We start from the raw sequence: 15,917 nt of genomic DNA on the forward strand, positions 1-15,917 counted from the left end.
TCCATCAGTAATGGGGGCTGGAATCAGGAGAGGTGGAATAACTGCTTAACATTATTATGGACAGTTAAGTGAAAGGTACAAGTCTGGGGAGGGAGGATATAATTCCTCAGTATGCCAATGACAACTAAGACATTTCCCAAATTGTCCTGTATTCACTTTTCCTAAGGGGCAGGGTTTGGTGCCTATGCTTATTTATTTTATCCATTTAGGCAATGTATTTCAGGCCAGTCTGCCACCTGATGTCTCTCTGCTATCCCTGTCTCTAGTCACCCCAATTGCTGTACTAAACTAGTCTGTACTCCTCAATCAAATACTCAGCTTTTGCTGCTTAACTTTCTTCCCAAGGTTTCTCTTTATGACCATTTTATTCAGTTTTGTTTTCCTCCTTTTTTAGCACCAACTCAATTTTGGCTCTGCTCTTTATATTTTCTTGGACTCCTCTTAACTAATTTCAGATCTTACTGTTATTTTTTTTCAAATCACAATACACATGCACTCTATCAAAACATTCTCTGTGCCTAACTCCGTGTTATATCCCCTTCATTTATAAATTATAGTATCTATTTGAAAGGCAGGAAGATGGTGAAAGAGGCAGAGACAGACAGAGCAAGCTCTCATCCATGGCTCACTCCCTCAAATGCTTATGATCGCCAGGGCGATCCCAGTCTCCCAGTGGGTGTCAGGGACCTCACCACCAAAACCATCACCTGCTGACTCCCAGGTTGCACATTAGCAGGAAGCTGGAGTCAGACACCAGAGCTGGGGTTCGAACTCTGGCACCCTAATGTGTATACGAGCGTCTTAACAATTATGACAGATGCTCACCCCTGATGGTCCTTTCTCAGTGAATGCGTGTATGATCTACAAATTACAGTTAGGCACTTGTTTGTGCACTGAACTACCTTTTGTTATTTTTGTATGCATGTACTACTTCCCTTTCTCTTCTAAAATATACTTTAAGATACTTGTGACTCAAGAACATGTGAAATAAGTTACCATCGAACATACAAGGTAAACCTAATACATGCTTAACCTTAACTTGAATTTAGAATTTAAAAAATTATCATCTGAAAAATAAATGCTTTTTCTAATGTTTTTATCAGGTGTTTGCTTTTAAAATCTTAAAATATTTGAGTCAATTTAATAGAAATAGGCGGGATAATAATAGTTTCAATCTGTAAATTCATTCAAGTTCATTCTTATAAAAAATTTTTGTTAATATAATCATTTTTGAATGCATCATAAAATTGATAAAGTTGAATTGTGAGTCACAGTAGAAATCCTTCTTAGCATAAAAAGAATTGAAATAAAGGCACTAGAAATGAGAATAAAATTATTTTTAAATATCTGAATAATTCAATTTTTTAAAGTTTTATTTATTTGTTTGTTTTTTGACAGGCAGAGTGGACAGTGAGAGAGAGAGACAGAGAGAGAAAGGTCTTCCTTTGCCTTTGGATCACCCTCCAATGGCCGCCGCTGCAGCCGGCGCACCGCGCTGATCCGATGGCAGGAGCCAGGATCCAGGTGCTTTTCCTGGTCTCCCATGGGGTGCAGGGCCCAAGCACCTGGGCCATCCTCCACTGCACTCCCTGGCCACAGCAGAGAGCTAGCCTGGAAGAGGGGCAACCGGGACAGAATCCGGCGCCCCAACCGGGACTAGAACCCGGTGTGCCGGCGCCGCAAGGTGGAGGATTAGCCTATTGAGCCACGGCGCCGGCTAGTTTTATTTATTTGAAAGGCAGAGTTATGGGAGAGAAGGAGAGGGAGAGAGGGAAAGAGAGACAGAGACCTTCCCTCAATTGGTTCACTCCCTAAATGGCCACAATAGCCAGGGCTGTGTCAGAATGAAGCCAAGAGCCAGCAGTTCTTCCTGGTCTCCCACATGGTGCAGGGACCCAAGGACTTGGGCCATCCTCTGCTTTTTTCCCTGTTGTACTAGCAGGGATCTGGACTGGAAGAGGAGTAGCTGGGACTGGAACTGGGGCCCGTATGGGATACTGGTGATGCAGGAGGCAGCCTAACCCACTACACCACAACACCAGCCCCAGAATAATTCAATATTAAATTTTAAATTATCTAGAATTTTTAACAGAAAAAGAAAATAAAATTAAATTAAATATTCTCACTCATATCTGTTATAGACAATGTAAATTTTGTCTTCTCTATAAATCAGAGGCCAAAATGCATAATACAATGGAAAAAGACATTTTTTTAAAAAATATAAAGTATCTAAATAGTCTGGATGCACATCTGCTTATTAGTAATTGCTTACATTAGCATTCATACCAGTTCATTAGTCCTAATATCATTCCTCTACCATAGCCCTTAAGTGTTAGAAAAATGAAGTTAACTATCTTTTAGCTGTCTCTTCTCTAGGCTATATTTCATTAGTTCTTTCAGTTCCTCTCATAAATCCCATTTTCGTTCTCTTTAATTTTCTTGTTGCTCTCTGCTGGACCCTCCATGATTGATTAAAATGCAACTGTTAAATTAAATTTCACTTGTTATGCTTAAGCCTCTATGTACCAAGGTATTATGTTAATTGACTTGCTGCTTCAAGTTAGTCTTTATAACTAAACTGGAAATCATTGAGTAGTGAAATCTTATTTTTCTCTTTCTCATTATACCAACTGCCGGTTAATCTTTTTATCATTAAATTCGTGCAGTCATACATTGGCTGACAATGTCTCAGTCAACAATGGACCACATAAATTAGGGTGTTCTCATGAGGTTACATTGCCTACACAAGTTGCAGCAGATTTGTGTAAGTACACTCTGATGCTTGCACAATGATATCACATAATGAATCATTTTACAGAGTGTAAAGTGTTAAACTATAGACAACTGTATTTTATTTTCCTTCCTATTTAATTATCATGAAAAGGAGTATTAAAGCTTAAAATTCTAAACTGAATCTATAGCTTTAAAATGGAGAATTTGATTCCCACTCCTGCCACCGTAATTTTGTGTTTTTGTTTTCCATCTCTCTCATGTTTTTGAGAACATTGCTCAGGATTGAAATTGTCCTTCTGTCTGTCTCTTCCATTGAATTTAGGAATTAAGGCTCTTTGAAAGTAAGGTTTCTTTAAAAAAAAAAAACAAGGGTTTATTTATTTATTTGAAAGGCAGAATTACAAGGAGAGAGAGAGGGGGAGAGGGAGAGGGAGAGGTCTTCTGTCAGCTGGTTCACTTGCCAAATGGCCAGAACAGCTGGAGATGGGCCAGAGCAAAGCCAAGAGCCAGGAGTATCTTCCAGGTCTCCCATGTGGGTGCAGGAGCCCAAGGAATTGTATCATCTTTCACTGCTTTCCCAAGCCATTAGCAGGGAGCTGGATTGGAATTGGAGTAGCCCTGACTTGAATTGGCACCCATATGGGTTGGCAGTATCACAGGAAACAAGTTTACCAACTACACTGCAGTGCTGGCCACCAAAATAAGGTTTCTTGTTTACATAGATAAATTCTGTACCAGGAACAGGAATGATGCATGAACAGGCCTTCATTAAGCACAAGTTACACGATAGAATGTGATGAAATTCTGGAAAATTCAAATTACTCATTAATTCCAGGAATACAAAAAGGGCAAAACCTTTTGTTGAACTTGTTAATATTTTTTGAGCGCTACTCTGTGGCTGGCTCAGCCTTCAGGAATAACATAAAGGACAATTGCTATTTTCTATATACCTTCTGGATCTTTCTAATAGGAAGCACACAAATTGCAAGAATCATATGTATGGGTAAGTATATGCATAATATTGTGAGATGTGCCCAAAAGGATACTGTAAAGGAAAAGAATGAGGCCTATGAGACAGAATAGTAAGTTAATGCATTTCTTTTGTAGTATCTAAATTTGATCTACTCTCATCTAATACTAAAGCCAAAGTCTTTGGTGTCACTCCCCCACTCGCGGAGGAACGACACCGGTCCTTCCGGGATTTGCTGCCGCTCCCCCACCTCCGCCTCTCCCTGCTTTCTCGGGGGAGGCGTGGGACCAAGGAGCTCTCCGCCTGACTCTCTCAGGGGCCCCACATGTTCTCTCTCTCCCCCTTTTATAGTCCTCTCCCACCAATCCGTGCTTTGCTGCCCGTGTGCTGAGCAAGCCACTTTCTTCCAATCAGAGGTTGGATCAGGAATCAGCTAATTGACGAAGCAGCTGTGTAAGATTTGTTTACTCCCTCTCAGCACCATATGATGGGAGATCAGAAGCATAGAGTTAGTTTCAGTCCACAGTTTCAGTACTTATTTCTCTCCCGGGCGCCCCGCCATGTTGTGGGAGACAGACCCTGCTCCCCACACCTACTTTCCACATTTGGTTATTTTAGATACTTGGAGATTTTTAATACCAGCTTTTAGCATTTATTTAAAACAAAGTTCAGCAAAACACTGTATTTGAAAAAAAAAAAGTATAGCACAGATATTTGTTTGTTTGTTTAATTTAGCTCCTAATTATAAGGAAGAATATGTACTATTTGTCCTTCTGTATTTGGCTTACTTCATTCAACAGATGTCCTTCAGTTCCAACCGTTTTGAAGCAAATGAGAGAATTTCATTCTTTTTTATAACTGAACAATATTCCATTGTGTGTGTGTGGGTGTGTGCATACCACATTTTCTTTATCCATTAATCTGATGTTGTGTACTTTGGTTGATTATTTTGGTTGAGTATTTGGGCTACTGGGAACAGTGCTGCTATACATATGGTATCTGTTTGATTAAATGAGTTTATGTGTTTTGAGCATATTCCCAGTACTGGATAGTTGGATCATGTGGTAAGTCTATTTCCAGTTTTTTAAGAGATCTTCCCTACTGTTTTCCACAGTGGCTGCACTAATTTACATTGTGTTTTTTGAGTAGCTAACATCTTCTTGCTGTAAAGCCTTTGTCAAATAAGTAGTTCGCAAATATTTTCTCCCATTATTTTGATTGCCTCAACTCTACTGATTGCTTCCTTTGCTGTGCAAAAGCTTCTGTGTTCGATATAATCCAGTTTGTCTAGTTTTGATTTTATTGTCCATACTTTAGAGAATTTATCATCTCTATCAATGTCTTGAAGTGTTTCCCCTATATTATCTTTCAGCAATTTTATAGTCTTAAGTCTTAAATTTAAGTTTTTGGATCACTTGAGTTTATTTTTGCATATAGTAAGAGGTATAAATATAATTTAATTCTTCTCTCTATATATACACATCTAGTTTTTGCTAGCACCCTTTATTGAAAAGACTATCCTTTCTCCAAAATATGATCTGGGCCCCTTTGTCAAAATCAATTCATAGTATGTACATGTATTAAATTCTAGGATCTCTATTCTATTCCATTGATCTATATATTGGTTTTATGCCTATACCATGCTGTTTTAATTAGTATACATTTTCAATATGCTTTGAAGACAGATATTGTGATGCTTCCAGCTTAAATTTTATTTTTTTCCTTAGGATTGCTTTGGCTATTCTGAGTCTTTTGTGATTCCATATGAATTTTAGAATTTTTTTATAATTTTATAAATGTCATTGGTATTTTGATGGGGATTCATTGAATCTGTAGATTGATTAAGAAGTACAGACATTTTAATGATACTAATTCTTCCAACTCATTATTAAGGAATACCTTTCTCACATTTGTTTTTTTTTAACATTTGATGCTTGATTTTTATGCTAATGTAATATTATTACAAAAACACTTTATAATTTTCATTGTAGAGATCTTTCTCTTCTTTGGTTAAATTTATTTCTAAATATTTGATTTTGTGGCTATTGTAAATGAGATTTCTTTCTTCTTTTTTGATATGTTCATTATTGGCATACACTAAAACACTTTTTTGCATGTTAATTTTGACCTGCAACTTTAGTGAATTGATTTATTAGTTCTAGCAGCTTTTTGTTCAAGGATAGGTTTATATCAATTATGCTAAATTATTTATAGATACAGTTGGACATATAAGCTCTACACATAGAAAAATAATTCTAGGTTCTCAGATTCAAGGCTTTTTTAAATCAGATTAAAATATCCTTTGAGTCAATACTTTATTTTTTAAATTTTTAAAGATTTATTTATTTACTTATTTATTGAAAGGCAGAGTTAGAGAGAGAGAAAGGGAAAGACAGAAAGCGAGAATTCTTCCATCTGCTGGTTCACTCCCCAAGTGGCCCCAGTGACCAGGGCTGAGCCACATAGAAACCAGGAGCCAGGAGCTTCACCTGAGTCTCCCACATGGGTGACAGGGGTCCCTGCACTTGAGCCATCTTCCACTGTTTTTCTCAAGTCATTAGCTTGGAGCTGGATATGAAGTGGAGCTGCCGTGACACAAACTGACTCCCATATGGGATGCCTGCATCACAACCAGTGGCTTTGCCCTCTACACCACAAGGCTGGCCCCTCTATAATATATGCTTACTAAGTGCTAATATATATTTTACTAGCATTATTTGTCCTTTTTAAATACTGTAATATTTATTAAATGTGTTTTTTATTTGCTATGATACAGCATTTGCTTTCAGAGCTTAGAAGTTTTTTTCAAGATTTATTTATCTATAAGGTAGAGTTACGGGAGGCTGTAGGGGTTGGGAGACAGATCTTCCATCTGCTGGTTCACTCCATAAATGGCCACTATGGCTGGGGCTGAGCCAGGCCGAAGCCAGTACCCTGGAACTCCATCCAGGTCTCCCGCATAGGTGGCAGGTGCCCAAGTATTTGGGACATTGTCCACTGCTTTTCCAGGAGCATTAACAGGGAGCTGGATAGGAAGTGGAGCGGTTAGGACTTGAACTGGTGTTCAAGCATCATCACAGGCTGCAGCTTAACCTGCTGTGCCACAGTCCCATTCTCAGTTCATAAAAATACCTGAGTCCCGAGCTTAGAAGTTGTTGTTTTTTTTCTTTTTTTAAATTTCAGTGTAGGATGTGAAACTTACAGAGTAGTAACATGATATATACTCAAAGTATTATAAAAATAGGCAGTTGTAATTCCTTTATTTTGCTTTTGGGAAAGAAATTTTAATGTTAGTTGCAGTATATTTCATAGTGTCTTATCATATAGTTCTGTGATTCTTCAATGTATAACCTCACACTACTTCCATGATTTCTAATGTAGGGACATGAGTATTTCTTCAGATTTGGTGTAATTTAAGAGTTGTTTAAAACAGTGCTTTGAAACCTTATGTGGCCAGGTATTTGACCCACAGTTTAAGACACCTGCTTTCCTTATCTGAGTGCCTGGTTCGAGTCCCACCCTCACTACTTATCCAGCTTGCTGCTAATGTGCACCACAGAAGGCAATAGGTGATGGCTTAAATACCTGGGTTCCTGCCACATATTGTGAGATACACCAATTTTCATTTCCGGCTCCTGCCTTTTGCCTGGCTCAGCCTTGGCTGTTGCAGGCATTTAGGACATAAACCAGTGAATGACAGCTCTCTCTTCTTGTCTCTTTTTCTCTGTGTATCTCTTTGCCCTTCCAATATGAAACACATGAAATCTGTTCTTTTTATATTACTAATAAAATAAATAAAAAATAAAAAATTAAGCAAACCCTATATCATCTGTCTAAATTGTACACAGGCCAACTATTTTCATTATTTGCAAAGGGATACTGACCATTTATCAGTGTTAGGAATATAAAAAATTGAGGGGTGAGAATCAGGCCAGCAAGACAAAATAGTTAGATCATTCACAGCAAGATTATTCACATTCCATGTGAGATGAACAGTGCATCAATATCAAAAATTTTGCAGTGAAAAACAAAGAAATCTAACGTGGCTGGAAGAAAAGACTTATAGTCCATGTAGGGAGACAACGTTCACAGACTTCTTGTTTGTCTACTTGCTTATTCTGAATTTAGACGTCCAAGCCAGACAAAGTATGAAAGATTGACAAATCATTACACAGATCAGGATTCAATACGAAGAAGCCTAAAGCAAGCCAAAATCTAGAACTCTTGGTGAGCAAAACTAGGAAGTTGGTTTCAAGATGTACACTCCAAGCAAAGGGTATCAGAAGAGTCTGGTCTTTGAGCTTCACAATAATTTGTCAGGCAACAGAACAGGCAAGTGTTTTTTTTTTAAATAGTGCCAACATGGATAGATCAAAAATAAAAGGGATTTCTGGCTCATCTGTGTTGTGTAAAGTGATTCTCATGTAGATAAACAATAGTAGTCTCAAGGTTGGCAAATGTAGGTTTATGGTTGGGGTTATGCAAGGACTACCAATTGCATCAGGGAGCTATGTATACTGGGTAGTCTTTAGTATTAAAATAATAAGCTTACATTCAGCGTAATAGCGGCATTTCCAAATACACTGTAATGAACATATGGATTTTTATGACCATGCTCATATAGGTAGAGGGATATCTATAGCTATAACAATATTATACACATATATGCAGGGTGGCTTTTTTTGTCCTGAGTACTATATAGTTATTAATACATTTGCTTCATTCACTTAAAAAATCATCAGTTAATTTCATAAATTACCTAATTTCCTAAATAATAAAAGTAATTTGCCATCTGCTGGGTTTTCCTCTTTGGCTACATGAACATCATGCTCTTAAGAATACAAACCCGACTCAGTTTCTGGCCCTTTCCCATACTTGTGTGCAGCTGAAACTAGTACCCCTATCTAGACCATTCCGATGCTGAGCTTGCCCATTCTGCAACTGCTGCTTTTGATAAAAGATATAACCATCGGAGAAAAACAAGGCAATTGCTGGAGAGAGCTCAGCCCTTGTGAGAATGAATTGCCCAGTGGGCCACATTCTATCATCAGAAACTCACAGGAAATTCACACTGGAGTAAGTGTTAAGGGTGTGGGAATCCGTGGGCAGATTTCATTCTTTGTGTTTAACTTGGCAGTCATTGTCCTCACTGCTCACTGCATTGTTTTATAACAATGACATCTTCTTACATGATTCGCATGACTAGGTTTTTAATAGAAAAACCTGCTGGTTTTCATAAGTTTTGGGAAACAGAGAATGGATAGGGAAGCTGTTATAAAGTTTTTGTCCATTTTCAAACCAAGCAATAAATCTAAAAATTTCTGTGTCCAATGTGAACCACAAATGAAGAAGTGCTGAAAAGTGTTCAAATTAGTTTTCCAGTGCAGTGGGAAAAAAAGCAAGTGCTATCGTATCAACTTCTGCAGTTTCCCTTGCAGCTCCCTAGCCTGTCTGTCTGTCTCTCTCTCTCTCTCTCCCTCACTCATTCTCTCTCACTCTTTCTCTCTAAAACTCACTTGCCATCCCTCCCTCCGCCCCCCTCCTCTCAGGACAAAAAGCTATGTTTTCACGTGCTGTGCGCTAAGTTCATTAATTGCAATACCTTTCTCAGTTTTGTTGCCACATAGTCATATTTTCCAGCTGAAGGAGTACTGATGGAGAGAAGGAGGTTCTGACCCTGCAATATGGATAAACATGAAAAAAATTATGCTAAGTGAAATGTCAGACACCACAGAACAAATATTGTAGGATTCCACTTGTGTTACGTATTCAGAATAGTCAAATTCTGTCTCAAATGGACAGAGACAAAAGGTATAATTGTAGTTACCCTGCATTAGGAGGAGAGCGGAATAGGGAGTTTACTATTTAAAAGGTAGAATTTCAATTTGGGATGATGAAAAAGTTCTGGAGATGATGGTGGTGATGGTTTACAATCATGTCAATGTGCTTAATGTCATTGAACAGTATACTTATAAAGGGTGAGGATGGGAAATGTTTGTTATGTGATAGGTATATTTTACCACAGAGAGGGAGGGTGAGGGTGGAAAGGGAAATGGTTTTTTGATCAGTGTAAGATGAGAGGGTGAATGATCTATTAAGGAAATTCTGAAAAACAAAATTTAAAAGGAATTGGAGTTTTCTACATTTTTTGAGACAGAGGCCCTGTGCCATCCCCCTCATGGGACTCCCAAAGGTAGCACATTTCAAAGAATAACTGAGCGATGTGTGCTCAGAAGGTAGATTACAGAAAACAATGTCTCCCATGCAGGGCCAAGAGTTGACTACTCAAGGCTGAGCATGTCTTCAATACCCGTGCAGGGCCCAGATGTTCCTCTTCAAAGGCTTAAATTGCATTAGACCCATGACATTGACACCACTCCTAGGAGAGTAGAAGTGACAGCCAAGAGTGACTAATTCTAGTTTCCTGTAAGTCTAGAAAGCTAATTTTGGTGAAGATTACATTTAATTTAGAAAAATAAATGTAGTATTATTTTTAATACTCTACACTAGAATAAATCTTAGGACCACTGAAAGATTATATTTTCCTGAAAAACTGTGGGTGAATATGCTATATGTTACAAACAATGGTGTCTAATTATAATAAATGATTGTTTTACTAGGAAATGAGAGACATTTTTATGTAACTGCCTATGAAGTCATAATTATGTCTCATGCGAAACTGCAGTAATTCCTGTTAATGGAGTGTTCATATTTTATTACTACTTTCCTTCCATCTCATGAATTATCATTTAACCTGGTTTGTCTTTCTTGCTTTTATTGTCTTTTTCTTCATAGGTTGTCTCTAGTCACTTTTGTAAATATAGCAATATAAATAAAATATAAGAAAATATAAATCATTTTTATCTTAATTCCAAAAAATCCCTATAATTTCAGTGGATATTTGCTTCTGAATCTAGGATTTGTATTCTCCATATTGGTATATTTCTATGGTATTCTACTATCCTGTTCATCTACACTCTTTTTTCTGTTTAGTATTTGATCATTATTATCAGATCATAAGACACATGGATTTTTTATTTTCTTGAAGAAAATTATATTTAGTGCTTTTTTGTCATAATAAAAGAGGAGATTGAGTTGCAATCAAGTCTGGGCTTCCTCACAGTTGAGATGTAGGGCTCCACCAGTTACTTAACATCTCTAAGAGCTAATACAGAATGTCTCATCTTCTAGAACACTGGCTCATACTTTCTCAATGTTCAGATCTCAGTAAGACAACTCATTATCTGTAAGATAGATTATAAATTTATATATTAAAGTTTCTTTTAACTTCCAATGTTTATAGAAAAAATAGTAAAAATTTATCCTGAACTAATTGAATGAACATTTTTAAGTATCTGTTTATATTGCTTCTAAGCCTTTTGGCTAAGATCAAGCGAAGTAACTGTTACTACAGAGATTCATTGTCTCTGTTTTTAATTAGAACTTTTTTAATTATCCAAGTTTTATGGGAAAATTAATACACAATTTTTTGTTTATACCACTTCAATGGAAAATGAACTATAGTGGCATGTTATGTGAGAGAAAAATAGTATGTCAATTCTTCAAATGAAAGATTAGATTGACATAATATAATAAATAGTCTAAGCAGACTGACTTAAAAACACTATAACAAAACACTATATTACACTATAACAATAGATGCCATATGCATTTGCGTAACTCTGAACTGTGGTATATTTTCTTAGCTATGCTATAATTTAAATTGTTAATTTGAACTTTATTGATTTCATAATTATTTTGTGGACATTTGTTCTAATAGTTGCAAAATATTTCTGTTCTGAGAATTAAAATCTAATTTGATTATTATGTGTATCTAAATAGCATTCCAATTTAATCATTCATATCAGCCCTGGAAGTCAGAATTTTTTATAGCAAAAATTGACTTAGTGTCCTTTTCTATTTCTTTTTAAAAATATTATTATTTATTTGAGAGGTAGAGTTATAAACAGTTAGAGGGAGAGACAGAGAGAAAGGTCTTCCATCCACTGGCTCACTCCTCAAATGGCTACAACAGGTGCAGCTGGGCTGATCTGAAGCCAGGAGCCAGGAGCTTCTTCAGGGTCTCCCACGTGGATGCAGGGGCCCAAGCACTTGGACCATCTCCACTGCTTTCCCAGGCCATAGCAGATAGCTGTATTGGAAGAGGAGAAGCCAAAGATTCTAGAACCAGCACCCATATGAGACGTTGGCGCCGTAGGCAGAGGATTAACCTACTGTGACACAGCACTGGCCCCTAGTATCCTTATCTAAAATTGATCAAGTACTGTCCATCTTTAAGAGTTGTTTTGAAGGTTAAATTTAGCATAGTAGATAATGAACACAAACTCATTTCTTTGGCTTATTTACAATTTCACTTACTCCCTATCACTGTTATTCCATTCTCTGTTTTATAATTAAAGTCAATATCAATAAAATCAAGTATAGGATGAGGAATATTTTAATTATTAATGCCTTTCTGCAAATTAGCCTAAATGTTGGCCAACAAACCCTCAGTGACTTTGAACAAAGGTTCTCCGTTTACTTATAACTTAGGTTTTTGCATATATGAATCATGTTAGCTTTCAGTGGATTGCTCAACCTGGAAAAAACACAGGTAGAGCAAGATGCACACAGTGGCTCCTGAGGCCACATTGCAAATACTCCCTCTCCCAAACTTTGCATTGACCAACGCAACTTACACAGCCACTCCTGGAGTGGAACAGATAAGTCCAAACAAGCCTCTTCCAAGTAGAGACACCAGAGGGGGGAACCCTAAAGGTGGTCCTAAAGAGAGGCCTCCATACTTAAAGCTAATACTAGTCTCTCCAATAGTAAGAGTTTCCTATTTTGAGGAGTGGTGAAATAGGACAAACGATCCCTGGCTACCTACTTCATATCAATAACAGGATATTCCTTCTTACATGCTAAAAATCAATATACTATGATATAAAAAGTTTAGGCATCTCAAAAAATGTTTCATATCCAATGTTATAGTTTCTCTTCATGTAACAGTTGTTTTGAAACTTAAAAATTATTTTCCTTGAAAAATAACTTGTAGATATTTATATTGAAATAGTTTTATTTAATAGAAGTTTATAGTTTAGGGGAGATAGGATTAATTATTTTTAACACTCCTTTCTTTCTAGGATAAGACCATGGAAAACACCTTGTATTACAATGGAATTATACCAGGCTTTGGAAAATGGAACCATTACTGGACAAGCATTCCCAGGAACCTAAAGGATACTCTAGTGAATTATTAAACTTATTAAACCTAGCTCAAAAGAAGCTTGAGTTTCAGCAAGAATTGTTGATGTTTTTATTTTAAACCACTATAGAATATATGCTTTGCCTTATGCTTCCTTTATTTTCCACAAATAATCATCCTAAATAAATATATTCATCATAATAAATATAATAATAAATATAAATCATAAATATAATAATCATAAATAAATGTATTCTTATTAATATGTTTCTTTTGGACAACCAAATATTTCTATTAATGTTTTCTGGCTTACTTTTTTGGCATCCTAAAAAGTGGCAAAAATACTTACTATAACAATAATTTTAGAGGGCCAAAGATTGTTAAATAAAATGATTTTGACATGTGAACCCTAATTAGAAATGTTTAAATAAAATACCTTGTTTTAATCCCATTTGTTTGGCTATAAAAGTGAAACACAAATAGATTCCATATTTTGCTTTCAAAAACCTATGAAACAATATAATTTTTATTACTCTCTTAGACCTTCTTACAAAGCACAGGCTATTACTATGCACTATATATCTGTATAAGCAGGGAGACATTATACCCATTGTACAATGGTATTTCAAAAAGCTTGTGGAGAAATGTTATTAGAATATGTTTATTCTGGTGCAAAGAAAATTTGAATTTCTTTGAATTGGAATTCATGCATAGTTTTCTCATGATATGTATTTTCTATGAATTTTTGAAGACCATTTCTACTTACCCAAAGTGTTTTTCCATAAATTTATGTCTGTATGTGATTCTGAATTATCTATTTTAAGTTTGTATTGCTATTATAACACTTCAGTCATTATCATTGGTGTTCTGACGCATTTTCTGTGGTGCCATGGGCATTTACAACATCTTCCCCTATAGAGAAGCATAGACATCCATTGCTTGACCATTTGACGTTTGGCATTATTACTTCTTCTCAGACTTGATTTACACTTGATAGTAACTGTTGATTTATACAAGATCTAAAAAAATATGTAAAATAAGTAGAAATGATGATAAAAATAGTGGAGTTGAAAATATCAGTAGAAATGTAAAGATCATATTTGGTTCCTCATCTGTCATTCCAGACAGAGAATGTATCAATTCAATCAAAGTGGATTTTGAAAGTGAATTTCATACTTCATGTGACTTGTCTAATAAAATACTTTTGGCCATTCCAAATGTATGCAAATCCAAAAAAGATTTAAATTCTCCCAACATTTGAACACAAATAACTTTTAATTGGATCTGTAATCATGGTAATTATGACACAACTCTCATAAGCGGTGAGCAAATGCTGGGCTCAGAAATTCACAATTTTTAGAACTGTTTTTTGAATCATTGAAAAAATTATTGAGAGCTTAATACATACCTTGCACTAACCCAGCCATGAGAGATTAAAACATAATTAAAATATGGCCACTTCTCTTGGGACTAAACCAGACTGAGAAGAAATTTATTTAAATAAATCTCTAAATGTTGCAGTAAATACAGTAAATACAGTATTTTTGTATAAAGTATAATGATGCCATCCAGGAAGAAATGATCAAAATATTTAATTTTGCTGAGAACATATTGTGTTCTGAGAGATAATAGTTGGGTTTGGTATTCTGATGTAGTGACTGAAGACACCACCTGTGACACCAGCATCTCATGGGCAGAGATCTATGTCCTGGCTGCTCAACTCAATCCAGCTCCCCGCTAGTGGACTGCAAAAATCAACTGAAGATGGACCAATTGTTCAGGGCCCTGCCATCATGTGGGAGACCCAGATGAAGATCCTGGGTCCTGGCTTCAGTCTGGCCTAGCACCAGCCATCACAGCTAAACAAGAACACAGTAGAAGAATCACACCAATCATGTAAATATGAGATACCAATGGCTTGAATTGGAGCAATGCTAGTGCAGTTATTACATAAGTGACTAAAGGCATTTGGATCTGGCTAAAAAGCCTGTGAGAGTTTCCCAGGCATGGAAAGCCAAAACACTGCGGAAAAAAAAAAAAAAAAAAATGACCTAAATGAAAGATCTCTGTGAGTGAGATCCCAATGGAAAGAGCGGGCCATCAAAGAAGGAGGTACCTTTCTCTGAAGGAAGGAAAGAAATTCTACTTTGATTATGGCCTTGTATAAATAAGATCAGAGTTGGTGAACTCAGGGGGCTTCCATAGCCTTGGCAGCTCATGACAAGAGCCTCGGGTGATTACTGAAGTCATATAAGAGTGCCAATTGTTAAATCAACAATGGGAGTCACTGTGCACTTACTCCCCATACAGGATCTCTGTCCTTCATGTGTTGTACTATGTGAATTAAAGGTATAACTACTACTAAAACAGTACTTTATACTTTGTGTTTCTTTGTGGGTGCAAACTGTTGAACTCTTTACTTAGTATATACTAAATTGATCTTCTGTATATAAAGATAATTGAAAATGAATCTTGATGAAGAATAGGATGGGAGAGGGAGTGGGAGATGGGATGGCTGTGGGTGGGAGGGTGGTTATGGGGGGAAAAAGCCGCTATATTCCAAAAGTTGTACTTTGGAAATTTATATTTATTATATAAAAATTGAAAAAAAGAAAAAAAGTCCTGGTTGTGATAATACAAGCATAAAGTATTATGAATCTTCAAATAGCTTAACTCATTTAATTTTTTCAACATTCATATGAAGCAGGTTCTATTGTCATCCCCTACATTTCACATAAGGAAATGAGCACACACATAGGTTAGTATCTAGTAAACTTTTTTTTTTTTTATTTTTTATTTTTTTTTATTTTTGACAGGCAGAGTGGACAGTGAGAGAGAGAGACAGAGAGAAAGGTCTTCCTTTTGCCGTTGGTTCACCCTCCAATGGCCGCCGCTGCAGCCGGCGCACCGCGCTGATCCGATGGCAGGAGCCAGGAGCCAGGTGCTTTTCCTGGTCTCCCATGGGGTGCAGGGCCCAAGCACCTGGGCCATCCTCCACTGCACTCC

The 15,917-nt window shown here is 36.6% G+C and overlaps 1 protein-coding gene and 1 pseudogene across 1 annotated transcript in view; both read left to right on the forward strand.

Annotated features, from left to right (window-relative positions):
* CNBD1 (cyclic nucleotide binding domain containing 1) overlaps positions 1 to 15,610 on the forward strand; it is a 506,061-nt gene extending 490,451 nt beyond the window's left edge. Inside the window, exon 13 of the mRNA XM_070075280.2 lies at positions 12,850 to 15,610. Within this exon, the coding sequence (XP_069931381.2) occupies positions 12,850 to 12,966 (117 nt within the window). The 3' untranslated portion in view covers positions 12,967 to 15,610. The remainder of the gene's footprint in view (positions 1 to 12,849) is intronic.
* On the forward strand, positions 11,067 to 11,227 carry LOC127490895 (U2 spliceosomal RNA; annotated as a pseudogene).
* Positions 15,611 to 15,917: the final 307 nt, after the last annotated feature.

Source organism: Oryctolagus cuniculus, chromosome 6 (genome assembly GCF_051225735.1).
Source record: "Oryctolagus cuniculus isolate XC-2025 breed Fujian yellow rabbit chromosome 6, ASM5122573v1, whole genome shotgun sequence".
NCBI classification, from domain to species: domain Eukaryota; kingdom Metazoa; phylum Chordata; class Mammalia; order Lagomorpha; family Leporidae; genus Oryctolagus; species Oryctolagus cuniculus.